At 45.7% G+C, this 18,018-nt stretch overlaps 2 protein-coding genes across 3 annotated transcripts in view; both read right to left on the bottom strand.

The window, feature by feature from the left end:
* Positions 1 to 5,271, bottom strand: part of jade1 (jade family PHD finger 1) — a 16,911-nt gene extending 11,640 nt beyond the window's left edge. For both annotated transcript variants that reach the window (XM_060051451.1, XM_060051450.1), the window contains exons 1-3: positions 5,156 to 5,271; positions 3,722 to 3,779; positions 110 to 180 (exon numbers count right to left, since the gene is read on the bottom strand). In XM_060051451.1, coding sequence (XP_059907434.1) covers positions 110 to 180; positions 3,722 to 3,770 — 120 coding nt within the window. In that variant the 5' untranslated portion in view covers positions 3,771 to 3,779; positions 5,156 to 5,271. The remainder of the gene's footprint in view (positions 1 to 109; positions 181 to 3,721; positions 3,780 to 5,155) is intronic.
* A 2,372-nt stretch (positions 5,272 to 7,643) lies between these two features.
* On the bottom strand, positions 7,644 to 17,880 carry pgrmc2 (progesterone receptor membrane component 2). The gene is made up of 3 exons (XM_060051686.1): positions 17,305 to 17,880; positions 13,379 to 13,534; positions 7,644 to 8,477 (listed from the first exon to the last, which is right to left on the bottom strand). Exons 1-3 carry the CDS (start codon positions 17,666 to 17,668, stop codon positions 8,380 to 8,382), a joined length of 618 nt encoding a protein of 205 aa, XP_059907669.1. The 5' UTR covers positions 17,669 to 17,880; the 3' UTR covers positions 7,644 to 8,379.
* Positions 17,881 to 18,018: the final 138 nt, after the last annotated feature.

An 18,018-nucleotide genomic window follows, 5' to 3' on the forward strand; every position in this document is an offset into this window, starting at 1 on the left:
GTGTGATGGTGATGTAGCAGTGACGTAGGCAGTGTGTTGGTGATGTAGTAGTGACGTAGGCAGTGTGATGGGGATGTAGCAGTGACGTAGGTGGTGTTTGGAGCCCTACCTCAGACGCCTTCATGCCTGTGCTCCGTCGGGCCAGGGTCTGAGAGTGCTGCGACCAGCAGGTGGAGTTACCTGAAGGGGAGGGGACAGAGTTTACACCTGGCTACTGAGTGCATGTGATTGGCTCCGTGTTGCATGTGACTGCGTTTCTTCTCAAGATTTCTTCCTTGCTTATTTCAAGGGAGTTTTTTCTTGCCCTTTTGGGGGCTTGGGTAAAGGGGGGGGTCATAAATATTTGGCCAGTTAAGCCCTTTGAGAGTGTAATGGTGATTAATACAAATACAATTGAATTGAATTGAATTACTAGAAAATCCACTGCCTGATGATCAATCAAGCAATAAACAAACCAATCACTTTCCAAATAGTTCAGTTTAGTAGACTACGATATTTTAATCAACACAATATATATTTTATTATAATTTGAGTCGTGCTCCAAAAAGCTGCCCGGGCGAGGTCGTTTTCTCCAATAACGCCCATAAAACAAACTAATCCACGTGTTTCTCTTCGGTGTTTGATGGCGCCGGCATGCATACGGAACGAGAGCGTGAAACGGCCCGATGAAAGAACCTAGTCATGAGCACGGAGGTCCGCTGGAATAGAACGGTGAATCTGTTATTGCCTCAACACACCGGTGACTATGGACTGGCTCAGTGGGAGGATGTGAAACTGGTGTTCAGTTGAAAGTCTCGCTCCACGGGAACTGAGAACATTTAGATTCAGAAGTGACTGCTTAAGCTGCTTTCCAATAATTCAAAATAAATGTTTTTAGGATTACATCTGAGACTTTGACAGGTTGTTCTGCAGTCTTAATTCAGACTAATCGCATGTTGACATGTTGTAGTTGGTGGTTGGGCTGTGTGTTGACATGTTGTAGTTGGTGGTTGGGCTGTGTGTTGACATGTTGTAGTTGGTGGTTGGGCTGTGTGTTGACGTGTTGTAGTTGGTGGTTGGGCTGTGTGTTGACATGTTGTAGTTGGTGGTTGGGCTGTGTGTTGACATGTTGTAGTTGGTGGTTGGGCTGTGTGTTGTAGTTGGTGGTTGGGCTGTGTGTTGACATGTTGTAGTTGGTGGTTGGGCTGTGTGTTGACATGTTGTAGTTGGTGGTTGGGCTGTGTGTTGACGTGTTGTAGTTGGTGGTTGGGCTGTGTGTTGACATGTTGTAGTTGGTGGTTGGGCTGTGTGTTGACATGTTGTAGTTGGTGGTTGGGCTGTGTGTTGACATGTTGTAGTTGGTGGTTGGGCTGTGTGTTGACATGTTGTAGTTGGTGGTTGGGCTGTGTGTTGACATGTTGTAGTTGGTGGTTGGGCTGTGTGTTGACATGTTGTAGTTGGTGGTTGGGCTGTGTGTTGACATGTTGTAGTTGGTGGTTGGGCTGTGTGTTGACATGTTGTAGTTGGTGGTTGGGCTGTGTGTTGACATGTTGTAGTTGGTGGTTGGGCTGTGTGTTGACGTGTTGTAGTTGGTGGTTGGGCTGTGTGTTGACATGTTGTAGTTGGTGGTTGGGCTGTGTGTTGACATGTTGTAGTTGGGCTGTGTGTTGACATGTTGTAGTTGGTGGTTGGGCTGTGTGTTGACATGTTGTAGTTGGTGGTTGGGCTGTGTGTTGACATGTTGTAGTTGGTGGTTGGGCTGTGTGTTGACATGTTGTAGTTGGTGGTTGGGCTGTGTGTTGACATGTTGTAGGTGGTGGTTGGGCTGTGTGTTGACGTGTTGTAGTTGGTGGTTGGGCTGTGTGTTGACATGTTGTAGTTGGTGGTTGGGCTGTGTGTTGACATGTTGTAGTTGGTGGTTGGGCTGTGTGTTGACATGTTGTAGTTGGTGGTTGGGCTGTGTGTTGACATGTTGTAGTTGGTGGTTGGGCTGTGTGTTGACATGTTGTAGGTGGTGGTTGGGCTGTGTGTTGACATGTTGTAGTTGGTGGTTGGGCTGTGTGTTGACATGTTGTAGTTGGTGGTTGGGCTGTGTGTTGACATGTTGTAGTTGGTGGTTGGGCTGTGTGTTGACATGTTGTAGTTGGTGGTTGGGCTGTGTGTTGACATGTTGTAGTTGGTGGTTGGGCTGTGTGTTGACATGTTGTAGTTGGTGGTTGGGCTGTGTGTTGACATGTTGTAGTTGGTGGTTGGGCTGTGTGTTGACATGTTGTAGTTGGTGGTTCGGTGGAGGAGGTGGAGTGTTGACATGTTGTAGGTGGTGTTATGGTGGAGGAGGGGGTGAGATGGTGGGTTGACATGTTGTAGGTGGTGTTATGGTGGAGGAGGTGGAGTGTTGACGTGTTGTAGGTGGTGTTATGTGGAGGAGGTGGAGTGTTGACGTGTTGTAGGTGGTGTTATGTGGAGGAGGGGGTGAGATGGTGGGTTGACATGTTGTAGTTGGTGGTTCGGTGGAGGAGGTGGTGTGTGTTGACATGTTGTAGGTGGTGTTATGGTGGAGGAGGTGGTGTGTGTTGACATGTTGTAGGTGGTGTTATGGTGGAGGAGGTGGTGTGTTGTAGGTGGTGTTATGGTGGAGGAGGTGGTGTGTTGTAGGTGGTGTTATGGTGGAGGAGGTGGAGTGTTGACTATGGACATAAGAGCCTGACCGATATATCGGCGGCCCGATATAACCCCTTTTTTGGGGGTTATTGTGTTTTTGTTCGAAGGACTTTGAGTTTCATATCTTAAGTTTGTATTTTTATACATTTGACTTATCAGAACTTTAATAAATTTAGATTTTGACTTCCCTTTTGGGACAATAAAACAATAAAATAAAGTTTATTTTTAAACTGCATTACCTAATTATTTTATTGAGGACTCATAAATAATTACAAATAGACAATGTAACGGAAATCTGCTTGTGTTTTGTTACGCGTATATGGAAATTCTTTTTTACATATATATCGGCCGAAATATCAGAATATCGGATTTTTAAACCACCAAATATTTGCATCGGTATCGGCCTTAAAAATCCTATTTCGGTCGGGCTCTAGTTGACATGTTGTTGTGGGGGTAAGGTGGAGGAGGTGATGAGATGGTGAGTTGACATGTTGTAGGTGGGGGTAAGGTGGAGGAGGTGATGAGATGGTGAGTTGACATGTTGTTGTGGGGGTAAGGTGGAGGAGGTGATGAGATGGTGAGTTGACATGTTGTAGGTGGTGGTATGGTGGAGGAGGTGATGAGATGGTGAGTTGACATGTTGTAGGTGGTGGTAAGGTGGAGGAGGTGATGAGATGGTGAGTTGACATGTTGTAGGTGGTGGTAAGGTGGAGGAGGTGATGAGATGGTGAGTTGACATGTTGTAGGTGGTGGTAAGGTGGAGGAGGTGATGAGATGGTGAGTTGACATGTTGTAGGTGGTGGTAAGGTGGAGGAGGTGATGAGATGGTGAGTTGACATGTTGTAGGTGGTGGTAAGGTGGAGGAGGTGATGAGATGGTGAGTTGACATGTTGTAGGTGGTGGTAAGGTGGAGGAGGTGATGAGATGGTGAGTTGACATGTTGTAGGTGGTGGTAAGGTGGAGGAGGTGATGAGATGGTGAGTTGACATGTTGTAGGTGGTGGTAAGGTGGAGGAGGTGATGAGATGGTGAGTTGACATGTTGTAGGTGGTGGTGAGGTGGAGGACGGTGTGTTTACTTACTGCCATGGTCAGACTCGTCGCTGCTGCTGAGTCGTCTGACCCTCTTCATGGTGCTCGGCTGTTAACAGAGAATACACCAGGTAAACACAACGTAACCCTGGTAACAGAGACTACACCAGGTAAACACAACGTAACCCTGGTAACAGAGAATACACCAGGTAAACACAACGTAACCCTGGTAACAGAGAATACACCAGGTAAACACAACGTAACCCTGGTAACAGAGACTACACCAGGTAAACACAACGTAACCCTGGTAACAGAGAATACACCAGGTAAACACAACGTAACCCTGGTAACAGAGACTACACCAGGTAAACACAACGTAACCCTGGTAACAGAGAATACACCAGGTAAACACAACGTAACCCTGGTAACAGAGACTACACCAGGTAAACACAACGTAACCCTGGTAACAGAGAATACACCAAGTATACACAGTACTGGCAACAGAGAATACACCACGATAACACAATGCTGGGATCAGAGAATACACAAATCACACACAATATATGATAGTCTGTTGTATGTGTTAACTTGCAACAGTGCTCTCAACCCCGTAAAGGGATCAAATAGATGCTATAACGGATTTTAATAGAATGATATAAATGACAATAACTATAAAAGATTATTTGTATTGTATTGGTACTAAAAATATGATCAGGCTCCACCCGACTACGTCACGCTGCCCCCTCGCTCTCGCTTCCGTAGCCATGACAACGACCGGAGGCCACGTGCCCGGTAGTGAGGAGTGAGCGCGTCACTCTGACCTCCCGCCCTGCAGGCAGGGGACTCGAACCCCGACCCCGGGAGGGCGGGGCGCAGTCAACCCGGAGGAGCTAGGAGGCTATCCGTCGCAGCTAACCTTCCCATCGTCTTGACACTCAAGCTAACCAGAAGCTAACCTAAAGTTACCCGGCAGCGTCACCACTCCGTATCAAACAAGACCGTTACTGTTGACGTGTCACACATAAGACATGTCCGCCCTGCTCTCTGGCTCAGAGCGGCCGGCAGGGGACACAGCTAGCGCCTGAGAGCCACGCTAACAGGTTATCGGCTAGGGTAGGGTTAGCCAGGTGAGCTACAGAGTTAGCCTGAAACTGGGCCAGCGTCATGTTCTCATTCCGCACTGCAACCCGTCATGATCGGTCTATGATTGATATAGAAAAGGCTCGGACCCGCTGTTTGTTAGAGCAGCTTGTACTGTGTATCGTGTTGGAATATGTTGTTAGCTGTGATGCTAACGCACCAGCGGGGCACCGTGGCGCCATTTTAAATGACGACGTCGCGTTTTCCCCGCGATCAAAATACAAACTGGTTAGAAAACCACCTATGAAACCGGCAATGAAAATATTGAACATTTATGCACACATCGAAGATATTAAACAGTATCGAACCCCGCGGAGAGCTGATAATAAAGTGGACAGTACGTACAGAAGCACGTCAGGTCGGCGCAGGACGGAGTTTGAAATTCTGGCGACCGTTCGACCCGCAGTCCACATACACACACCAACACATGACGTCACGGGGGCAGGCCGTAGTACAACCCCCGTCCGCTAGGGGGGGGGAGGCCCGTAGTAACAACCCCCGACCGCTAGAGGGGCGGGCCCGTAGTAACAACCCCCGACCACTAGGACGCGGGCCCGTAGTAACAACCCCGACCGCTAGGAGGCGCCCCTGCGCAACACATTGAGAACTTTGACTGTCTATGTTCAGAAATGCCTCTTATTTAATTCAGATGCATTAATTACAAAGAAATAATTGATCGTGAACGTTTGTAAAATACACATTTTCATCCAATTAGTATTTAAATAAAGAACGTAGTTAACATGACCAAAGTCGCTCAATCACTGAGCTGACCATCTCCTTTTATGGCATGCAAGCGGTCCACACATACCAGTGATTTATTTAAAGAGACAGGCCTCATAAATAACTGCTTGAACAACAAACAACAAAAGAACGCTTTGCGGATTTCATAACTGTGCACAGTTATGAAATACGACAGTTATGTTAAGTTATCTACAAAAAATACATATATATATTTATAGAGAGAAGGGCGAGAGACAGAAAGACAGACAGACAGACAGAGTGAAAGAGAGAGAAAGAGATGGCTGGGACTGTTGAAATCAGTGGAGTTTCAGCTTTGATATTTTATACAGATATCACTGTGACCATACATCGCCCGTTTAGAGACCAGAAATGCTGAAGAACCAATTTAAATGTTTCTCCAATTGAAAGATTGATCCCCAAAGATGCCGTAGGTCAGATGTGAGCGAATAAAGACAGCGCAGAGGGACCAGGGAACAGTAAGGCCTCTCCCTCAAAGCTCCCTCCCTCCCAATGTGTTCTCCCGATGATTTCCAGGGTTAGGTGTAACCCTGACACCAGCAAGGAAACAGGGACCAACACTCTAAGCCGTCGTTCCAGCCAAAGTTCTTCGATCTTTTCGTCCCTAGAACTGCAAAGATTAAGCATATTAGTGTCTGAGCCCGCCCTAGCTTCTCCGAGTGGAAAAATGTCAACTCAGGGACAAAAGGGGCCAAAATGTCTGTCTGTGCGTACGTGTGTAGTCAACACCAGACTGCTCTCTGCTGGGCTCCAACAAGCCCTTGCGGCCTGCTGATGTCTTCGGTCTGACGAGGTTCTTCTGTAGCAGGGGTGGGTGAAGTGGGTGAGGATTTGCTCAACATTTGTTTGGTAGGCTGGTTCTGGGCAAACCTCCCCTGCTCCCCTAAACCCCGTTACTGAAGAGTCCCGCCCCTCTAGTCTAAACCATTGAACTGAAAGTCCCGCCCCTCTCCTCTATACAGGTAACTGAATGTCCCGCCCCCTCTCTCCTCTGAGTCTAAACCATTGAACTGAAAGTCCCGCCCCCTCTCCTCTATACCAGGTTACTGGAAGTCCCACCAACTCTCTCTAAACCACATAACTGAAAGTCCCTCCCTCTCTCCCTAAACCATGCAACGGAAAGTTCCGCCCTTTTACACCTCTAAACCATGGAACTAAAAGTCCCGCCCTCTCTCCCTAAACCATGGAACTAAAAGTCCCGCCCTCTCTCCCTAAACCATGGAACTAAAAGTCCCGCCCTCTCTCCCTAAACCATGGAACTAAAAGTCCCGCCCTCTCTCCCTAAACCATGGAACTAAAAGTCCCGCCCTCTCTCCCTTAACCATGGAACTAAAAGTCCCACCCTCTCTCCCTAAACCATGGAACTAAAAGTCCCGCCCTCTTTCCTCTAAACCATGGAACTAAAAGTCCCGCCCTCTCCCTAAACCATGGAACTAAAAGTCCCGCCCTCTTTCCTCTAAACCATGGAACTAAAAGTCCCGCCCTCTCCCTAAACCATGGAACTAAAAGTCCCGCCCTCTTTCCTCTAAACCATGTAAAAGTCCCACCCTCTCTCCCTTAACCATGGAACTAAAAGTCCCGCCCTCTCTCCCTAAACCATGGAACTAAAAGTCCCGCCCTCTCTCCCTTAACCATGGAACTAAAAGTCCCGCCCTCTTTCCTCTAAACCATGGAACTAAAAGTCCCGCCCTCTCCCTAAACCATGGAACTAAAAGTCCCGCCCTCTTTCCTCTAAACCATGGAACTAAAAGTCCCGCCCTCTCTCCCTAAACCATGGAACTAAAAGTCCCGCCCTCTCTCCTCTAAACCATGTAAAAGTTTCTGCTCAGAGGATTAATCAAGTTGTTATCGTTCATGTAGCTGAAAGTCCCGCCCACTCTCCCAGTAACATTTGCACCATTCTGTTGATGAGTTCGGTATCGAGATGAGTTTCCCGGGAATAAGGTCTGGTTAATATACAATTATAGCAATGATAGTAATACTATGAACTACTGCTCTACAACTAATATTGGTAACATTAATGGCATATAATAATCATCCTCATACAATATCCCTAATAATGACCACACAGGAGTTTATTAACCAAATCATTTATTATCTAGAGAACCAGTCCTGACAGACACCCAACATTTAAATAGCTGACGAGTGGGCGTAGCTCACACTGTTGCACATGCGTCATGACCAGAGATATTTACACAACGCTTCTCCACAGTCTGCAGGACAGCTCCCCAGCGCCCCCGCTGGCCAACGGCGGAAACGCACCTCAGCACAAAGAAAAGCAGACGAACCAGGGGTGGACAGAGCAGGATATAGAGATGGGGGTATGGCAGTAACACTGTGAACGTCAAACTGTATTTACAAAGAAGTGGAGTCTGTGTGAGGGGGGGGGGGGGGGGGGGGGGTCTACCAGACTGGACACAACAAACTAAATAAGGCACAATTAATACTTTGAGCTTCAGGGACGTCTACAGAGCTGCAGCTGGCTGTACCCCCCTCCCTCTGCTACCCTACTCCACAAATACAATCACATGGTGACGGAGCAGACTAGCAGCAGCACCCCCACTCTCCACCCCCCCACCGAGGGGCCCCCCCCTGCACAAACCCAGACCGCTGGTCCATCGGTCGCTCGCTTGATTGATTGATTGAGAAGCGTTTGAAGGCTGAAGCAGTTCAGTTCTCCACCTCCTCCTGGGGAGGGGGGGGGGGTCTACCAGCATCAGATAGACGGGCGGGGGGGGGGGGGGGGGGGCAGAAGGTGGAGGGGGTGGAGGCGAAGGGAGGAGGAGGCGCTGACAGGAGACCAGGCCGGGTCAGTCGTGTTTCAGGTGGTCTTTGACGTCCTCCTCGTCAGTGTACTCCGAAGGCTCGTCCCCGGGCTTCAGCAACCGACCCACGTAGTCGTACTTCTCTGGAAGAGAACCAGGAGAACCAAGAAACCATTAGAACCAAGAGACCACTAGAACCAAGAGACATTTAGAACCAAGAGACCACTAGAACAAAGAGACCACTAGAACCAAGAGACATTTAGAACCAAGAGACTAGGGCTGGGCGATATATCGAATATATGCTATGTATCGCGAGATGTTCTCCAGGGGATGTATAAAATGCCCCTGTCGCGAACATCGAATACAAATTGGCACGTAATGTTTATTTTTGCAGCCGCCGGCATACTCATTGTGCGTTCACACCAAACGCGATGGGGCGACAAAATCCCATATAAAGTGAACGTAGACGCGTATTGGGCGAATTCTTCGCGAGAGAAAACCGGCACCAAGTTTTGATTTGTCGCGCCACACTTTCGCTGTGCAGAGGCGAGCGCGTTCACGAGGATTTGTGGCGCGACAAAGTTGAAATGTATTTTCATTTCTCGTGATGACAGCCAATCAGCGTTCAACAGCGTGGTCACTGAGTGACATATGTAACGTAAACAGCCAATCAGCGTTCAACCGTCAAACTCAGTGCAGTCCGGGGTGAACTGCAGCATGGAGGAGAAAGTGATTGTTGCCGTTTGCGACTCCCGGAGCTCTATATATAATAGTATATAATATAATATAATTGTATAATATCAAAAGCTTGCGTCCGACGTCTCTCCCTCTTCCACAAAAGGTAAAGACATGCAATGGCACAAACACACTCACTCCCCCCACCCGTTGCGAGTCCGCGAGATTCTCATGGACGCGCGTGTGTGACGTAGTCTGGACGGCGCGCTGCTGTAGGTGTGTGTACCTCCGACCGGTGAGTGAGAACAGCGAGAGAGAAAAAAGGATGGAAACTGAGGATTTGGTTTTGAAAAAGAATAGCATTGGATCCGTCGTCTGGCAGTGTATATATAATAATTATTATTAACAGTTAATAAATAATTAACGGTTTGAATAAATGCTGTGTTGGTAAATCTAACTTGCTGTGATTTTCCTTTTCTTATGTGCAAGTTCTAAATTGTTCCAATACAAAGCACTAATGAGTTTAAACAATATGTTGTTTCATGTAATCTACATGCAGACTTATATTTCAGGAATACTAGAATTATTACTGACGTAACATTATGCCAGACATGGTTGAATCGAGCATTTATGATGTGCTCTAGAGGAGATTCAAAATATATCGAGATATATATCGTGTATCGAGATATAGTAAAAATATATCGAGATATTCATTTTGGCCCATATCGCCCAGCCCTACAAGAGACCACTAGAACCAAGAGACCACTAGAACCAAGAGACCACTAGAACCAAGAGACCACTAGAACCAAGAGACCACTAGAACCAAGAGACCACTAGAACCAAGAGACCATTAGAATCAAGAGACCTGACTAGAACCAAGAGACCACTAGAACCAAGAGACCGCTAGAACCAAGAGACCTGACTAGAACCAAGAGACCACTAGAACCAAGAGACCTGACTAGAACCAAGAGACCACTAGAAACAAGAGACCATTAGAACCAAGAGACCACTAGAGCCAAGAGACCACTAGAACCAAGAGACCACTAGAACCACTAGAACCAAGAGACCACTAGAACCAAGAGACCATTAGAACCAAGAGACCACTAGAACCAAGAGACCACTAGAACCAAGAGACCACTAGAACCAAGAGACCACTAGAACCAAGAGACCACTAGAACCAAGAGACCACTAGAACCAAGAGACCACTAGAACCAAGAGACCACTAGAACCACTAGAACCAAGAGACCACTAGAACCAAGAGACCATTAGAACCAAGAGACCACTAGAGCCAAGAGACCACTAGAGCCAAGAGACCACTAGAACCAAGAGACCACTAGAACCACTAGAACCAAGAGACCACTAGAACCACTAGAACCAAGAGACCACTAGAACCAAGAGACCACTAGAACCAAGAGACCACTAGAACCAAGAGACCACTAGAACCAAGAGACCACTAGAACCAAGAGACCACTAGAACCAAGAGACCACTAGAACCAAGAGACCACTAGAACCAAGAGACCACTAGAACCAAGAGACCACTAGAACCAAGAGACCACTAGAACCACTAGAACCAAGAGACCACTAGAACAACTAGAACCAAGAGACCACTAGAACAACTAGAACCAAGAGACCACTAGAACCAAGAGACCACTAGAACCAAGAGACCACTAGAACCAAGAGACCACTAGAACCAAGAGACCACTAGAACCAAGAGACCACTAGAACCAAGAGACCACTAGAACCAAGAGACCACTAGAACCAAGAGACCACTAGAACCAAGAGACCTGACTAGAACCAAGAGACCACTAGAACCAAGAGACCTGACTAGAACCAAGAGACCACTAGAAACAAGAGACCATTAGAACCAAGAGACCACTAGAACCAAGAGACCACTAGAACCAATAGACCACTAGAACCAAGAGACCACTAGAACCAAGAGACCACTAGAACCAAGAGACCACTAGAACCACTAGAACCAAGAGACCACTAGAACAACTAGAACCAAGAGACCACTAGAACCAAGAGACCACTAGAACCAAGAGACCACTAGAACCAAGAGACCACTAGAACCAAGAGACCATTAGAACCAAGAGACCACTAGAGCCAAGAGACCACTAGAACCAAGAGACCACTAGAACAAAGAGACCACTAGAACAAAGAGACCACTAGAACCACTAGAACCAAGAGACCACTAGAACCAAGAGACCACTAGAACCAAGAGACCACTAGAACCAAGAGACCACTAGAACCAAGAGACCATTAGAACCAAGAGACCATTAGAACCAAGAGACCACTAGAACCAAGAGACCACTAGAACCAAGAGACCACTAGAACCACTAGAACCAAGAGACCACTAGAACCAAGAGACCACTAGAACCAAGAGACCACTAGAACCAAGAGACCACTAGAACCAAGAGACCACTAGAACCAAGAGACCACTAGAACCAAGAGACCATTAGAACCAAGAGACCACTAGAACCAAGAGACCACTAGAACCAAGAGACCACTAGAACCAAGAGACCACTAGAACCAATAGACCACTAGAACCAAGAGACCACTAGAACCAAGAGACCACTAGAACCACTAGAACCAAGAGACCACTAGAACAACTAGAACCAAGAGACCACTAGAACCAAGAGACCACTAGAACCAAGAGACCATTAGAACCAAGAGACCATTAGAACCAAGAGACCATTAGAACCACTAGAACCAAGAGACCATTAGAACCACTAGAACCAAGAGACCACTAGAACCAAGAGACCACTAGAACCAAGAGACCACTAGAACCAAGAGACCATTAGAACCACTAGAACCAAGAGACCACTAGAACCAAGAGACCACTAGAACCAATAGACCACTAGAACCAAGAGACCACTAGAACCAAGAGACCACTAGAACCAAGAGACCACTAGAACCATTACATCCAAGACAACATCAGAACCAAGAGAGCCTCAAACTGTTCAGACTAACATTCCCACACTGTCGGGTCAACCATGATCAGGGAGGGTGGGGGGCCTTGCTCAGGGACACCTCGACACCTAACCCTAACCACTATCACCACGACAACCAAAACAAATACAACCAATCGATATGTTATATGATATATAGAATAAAAGTGGTACCCATGATAGCATGTTACACGATAGAATAAACATGTTCTACACATGATAGTATGTTACATGATAGAACATGTGGTACCCATGTTAGCATGTTATATGATAGAATAAACATGTGCTACCCATGTTAGTATGTTATATGATAGAATAAACATGTGCTACCCATGTTAGTATGTTATATGATAGAATAAACATGTGCTACCCATGTTAGTATGTTATTTGATAGAATAAACATGTGCTACCCATGTTAGTATGTTATGATAGAATAAACATGTGCTACCCATGTTAGTATGTTATATGATAGAATAAACATGTGCTACCCATGTTAGTATGTTATATGATAGAATAAACATGTGGTACCCATGTTAGTATGTTATATGATAGAATAAACATGTGGTACCCATGTTAGTATGTTATATGATAGAATAAACATGTGCTACCCATGTTAGTATGTTATATGATAGAATAAACATGTGCTACCCATGTTAGTATGTTATATGATAGAATAAACATGTGCTACCCATGTTAGTATGTTATATGATAGAATAAACATGTGCTACCCATGTTAGTATGTTATATGATAGAATAAACATGTGCTACCCATGTTAGTATGTTATTTGATAGAATAAACATGTGGTACCCATGTTAGTATGTTATATGATAGAATAAACATGTGGTACCCATGTTAGTATGTTATATGATAGAATAAACATGTGGTGCCCATGTTAGTATGTTATATGATAGAATAAACATGTGCTACCCATGTTAGTATGTTATATGATAGAATAAACATGTGCTACCCATGTTAGTATGTTATATGATAGAATAAACATGTGCTACCCATGTTAGTATGTTATATGATAGAATAAACATGTGCTACCCATGTTAGTATGTTATATGATAGAATAAACATGTGCTACCCATGTTAGTATGTTATATGATAGAATAAACATGTGCTACCCATGTTAGTATGTTATATGATAGAATAAACATGTGCTACCCATGTTAATATGTTATTTGATAGAATAAACATGTGGTACCCATGTTAGTATGTTATATGATAGAATAAACATGTGCTACCCATGTTAGTATGTTATATGATAGAATAAACATGTGGTGCCCATGTTAGTATGTTATATGATAAAATAAACATGTGGTACCCATGTTAGTATGTTATATGATAGAATAAACATGTGGTGCCCATGTTAATATGTTATATCATGTATATAGTGTGAACCATGTTCTCAACATACCCATGAACTGCATCTCCCACTCGCGGACGCTCTCCATCTGCACGGCGTTGAGGTCCGACAGGTCGTCGTACCGGTCCAGCAGCGTGTCCTTCTCCAGGCAGAAGGTGGCCAAGCCCCGCGACGCGTCCCGGCCCGCGAAGATCCCGTACGGACCGTCTGGGGGCACAACGTATGACGTTACTGCTACTAGTACTACAACTCCATTACTACTACTGCTGCTGGAACTACAACTACAAATGATGCTGCTACTGCTGCTACTACTACGACTACTACTGCTGCCGCGACCGCGGCGGCTGCTGCATTGCTACTGCTGCTTATGCTACTACTGCTGCTAATGCTACTACTGCTGCTAGGAGCCACTGTTACTGCATCTTACATGAGGAGCCACTGCATCTTACATTAGGAGCCACTGCATCTTACAATAGGAGCCACTGCATCTTACAATAGGAGCCACTGCATCTTACAATAGGAGCCACTGCATCTTACAATAGGAGCCACTGCATCTTACATTAGGAGCCACTGCATCTTACAATAGGAGCCACTGCATCTTACAATAGGAGCCACTGCATCTTACAATAGGAGCCACCAGCAACACATCTGAGCAGATGTATAGTGTGGCAGGAATATCGTCAATCCCTGGTGGCATCCCTTAAAGCCGACAGTAGGTTAACTAGTGAGTACACCAAGTCGCAGTGGGAGGAGACTGAAGTCCCTTCAAAGCTCTTCCTTAGCCGCTTGCTTTTTTAATCCAAGGAATTTCTACAGTAAATGTCTACTGTATCTGTACTGTAACTGTCTCTACTGTATCTCTCTACTGTATCTGTATTCTGTATACGTTTTGCTTACTTTTCCTACTTCCGTCTACTGGTCTGACAGTTTAAATAAAAGGTCTTGGAAAAAGATTAAAAAGCATGGCAGCTCTACCAAACAATGGCTCTGAGAGAGGAGGGCTGCTGACCGTCTTAAGACAGACTCATACCGGTGATCAGGTCTTAAGCTAGACTCATACCGGTCATCAGGTCTTAAGCTAGACTCATACAGGTGATCAGGTCTTAAGCTAGACTCATACCGGTCATCAGGTCTTAAGCTAGACTCATACCGGTGATCAGGTCTTAAGCTAGACTCATACCGGTCATCAGGTCTTAAGCTAGACTCATACAGGTGATCAGGTCTTAAGCTAGACTCATACAGGTGATCAGGTCTTAAGCTAGACTCATACAGGTGATCAGGTCTTAAGCTAGACTCATACAGGTGATCAGGTCTTAAGCTAGACTCATACCGGTCATCAGGTCTTAAGCTAGACTCATACCGGTCATCAGGTCTTAAGCTAGACTCATACAGGTCATCAGGTCTTAAGCTAGACTCATACAGGTCATCAGGTCTTAAGCTAGACTCATACAGGTGATCAGGTCTTAAGCTAGACTCATACAGGTGATCAGGTCTTAAGCTAGACTCATACAGGTGATCAGGTCTTAAGCTAGACTCATACAGGTGATCAGGTCTTAAGATAGACTCATACCGGTCATCAGGTCTTAAGCTAGACTCATACAGGTGATCAGGTCTTAAGCTAGACTCATACAGGTGATCAGGTCTTAAACTAGACTCATACAGGTGATCAGGTCTTAAGCTAGACTCATACCAGTCAGTGTTTCCCCCAGCGCTGTGTGGTTAAGGCAGCCGCCTTAACAACAACAGGGCCCCGCCTTGACTACCAATGTATATAAAAGAATTAAAGAATAATAATTATTATTATGCAATAACAAAGTACAAAACTCTCGTAGAGAAAGAAAACATACTTCCATCAAAAATTAAAGATAAATAATGCATCGGTAATACTGTTCAAAACAATAGACGTGCCATAAAGCTTTTAGACTGGAATTGAAACGGCGGCATCAGGTGGTTGTATATATTATTGCGAACTGAAACCCTCACCGAAGACCCCTCAACCGATCAGGTCATAAACTAGACTCATACCGTTGATCAGGTCTAAAGCTAGACTCAATTCGGTGATCAGGTCTAAAGCTAGACTCAATCCAGTAATCAGGTCTTCAGCTAGACTCAATCCGGTAATCAGGTCTTCAGCTAGACTCATACCGGTCATCAGGTCTTAAGTAGACTCGTACCGTTGATCCGGTCTTAAGCTAGACTCGATACCGTTGATCAGGTCTTAAACCAGACTCATACCGGTGATCAGGTCTTAAACTAGACTCATACCGGGAATCAGGTCTTAAGCTAGACTCAGACTGGGATCAGGTCTCGAGCTAGACTCATACAGGTGATCAGGTCTTAAGTAGACTCAAACCGTTGATCAGTGTCAGGTCTTAAGACGGACTCATACCGGTGATCAGGTCTTAAGCTGTACTCAAACCGTTGATCAGGTCTTAAGACAGACTCATACCGGTGATCAGGTCTTAAGCTAGACTCATACCGTTGATCAGGTCTTAAGCTAGACTCATACCGGGGATCAGGTCTTAAGTTCACCCGTCACATGTCTGGAATACAGAGCCTGGTTTCTTTCAAACGACAAACTGCTATTGTAGATTCACCAGAGCGCCTCAGTCGCGCAACGCTGCATCACATGTCCTCTACAGCTCAGTACTCAGGACCTTGTTATTATCAAACTCCTCAAACGTGGGGGAAATCTACCTTCCCAGGCCAGGAACTAGACCCAGGCCAGCAACTAAACGTTGGCCAGCAAACTAAACATTAGCCATCTAAAGCCAGACTTTGAGAAATGTTGGTGGCTGTACCTTGGAGTAATTCAGTACAAATCCTGCTTCAAATCTGTGCCACAATACATATCAAAATAAGTGCATGCCCCATGACATTAAAATAACTATACAATATAAGACTCACCATTAAAACCAATAAGTCTCGCCATTTCAGCCAACAAGTCTCCCCATTACCTCCAATAAGTCTCAACATTACAACCATAAAGTCTCACCATTACCACCATTAAGTCTCACCATTACCACCAATAAGTCTCACCATTAACACCAATAAGTCTCACCATTAACACCAATAAGTCTCACCATTACTAACCCTATATTCCATGTTAAGTCAGTTTAACCTGTATTATATATACAGTCTATGTTAGGTGAGTTTAACCTGTATTATATATACAGTCTATGTTAGGTGAGTTTAACCTGTATTATATACAGTCTACGTTAAGTCAGTTTAACCTGTATTAAATAAAGACTATGTTAAGTCAGTTTAACATGTATTAAATACATTTTATGTTAGGTCAGTTTAACCTGTATTGAATACAGTCTATGTTAGGTCAGTTTGACCTGTATTATAGTGGACACGTTTTTTTACCTGCTTGTTTACCTGACTTTGGACTGTTAGTGTTTAGAACGAGAGTTTGAGTGTTTATATGACTAAATATTAGTGTTGTAAAACGATGGAATAACTCTTTATAGACTATCAAGAGTGTTGCAATACTTTTAAGGTGCTTATAACTATTAGCAAATACAGAGTTTCTCTGAACATGCCAACTAGCTTAATAATGTCAATCATAATATTCACAATATTTACTGAGTGCTATTCATTTCGTCTACTTACAGCAATCATAATGTCGACTTTGTTTGAAACCGGCGGTTAATCCTGCTATGCCATGTTCACAACACGGAGCCACCAACGCCCATCTCACACACACACACACACACACACACACACACACACACACACACACACACACACACACACACACACACACACACACACACACACACACACACACACACACACACACACACACACACACACACACACACACACACACACACACACACACACACACACACACACACAGCTACAAGCTAAGCTAACATCGCCGTCCAGATCCATTGTTGTTGCTACCAGCTATCGTTGGCTAAATTACCAACAACATTAGCTGGCTAGCTTAACGTGTCGCCTGTTTTTACCTTTTCCATAAAACTTTTTTCCCGTGGTGACGTCAAACACCTTCATGTTGACGGCCATGAGGATGCGGGGGTTGGCGAGGCCGTCGTACTCCGCCAGCTGCTCCAGGGAAAAGTCTCTTCTCCTCATCTTTGGGAGCGCCGAGGCCTGGCCGTCCCGGGCCGCCGCCGCGCCGAGCCGCCGGCCCAGCCGCCGGTAGAGCGCGTAGCCCAGCGCCGCTAGCACCACTACAACAGTGAGGTGGAGCAGCATCCCACCCAGTCCGAGGCCGTCCTGCTCGTCCGCTGTCCCCAGCCCGCCGCTGGTGTCAACTGGTCCGCTAGTGTCCACAGGTCCGTTTGGACTGGCTCCTCCATCGTCCGCCATACTGCACGACAGCGCCTACCGCAACAAAACCCCGCCCACTAGCCTTGTGATCCGTTATGATTGGCCCGCCTCAGGACCCGCCCAACGGCCTCCTGAGCCGTTGTGATTGGTCTTCCTCAGAAACTTCGGTTACTGTTCTCAGGTATGTTGTCATTACACAACATTGCATAATGACACAACCTCTCCAGATAAGAGCAAGGTTTTACTTTCCCCGAATGACTGAGCTATGGTCGGGTAGCTCGTTTTGCGAGCATGCACAGCCAATCAGACAGGGCCCAGCAAAGCGCGTGCACAGACAATCAGACAGTGCCTGGCAAAGCGCGTGCACATCCAATCTGACAGGGTCATCA

Source organism: Gadus macrocephalus, chromosome 5 (genome assembly GCF_031168955.1).
Source record: "Gadus macrocephalus chromosome 5, ASM3116895v1".
Taxonomy (NCBI): Eukaryota; Metazoa; Chordata; class Actinopteri; order Gadiformes; family Gadidae; genus Gadus; species Gadus macrocephalus.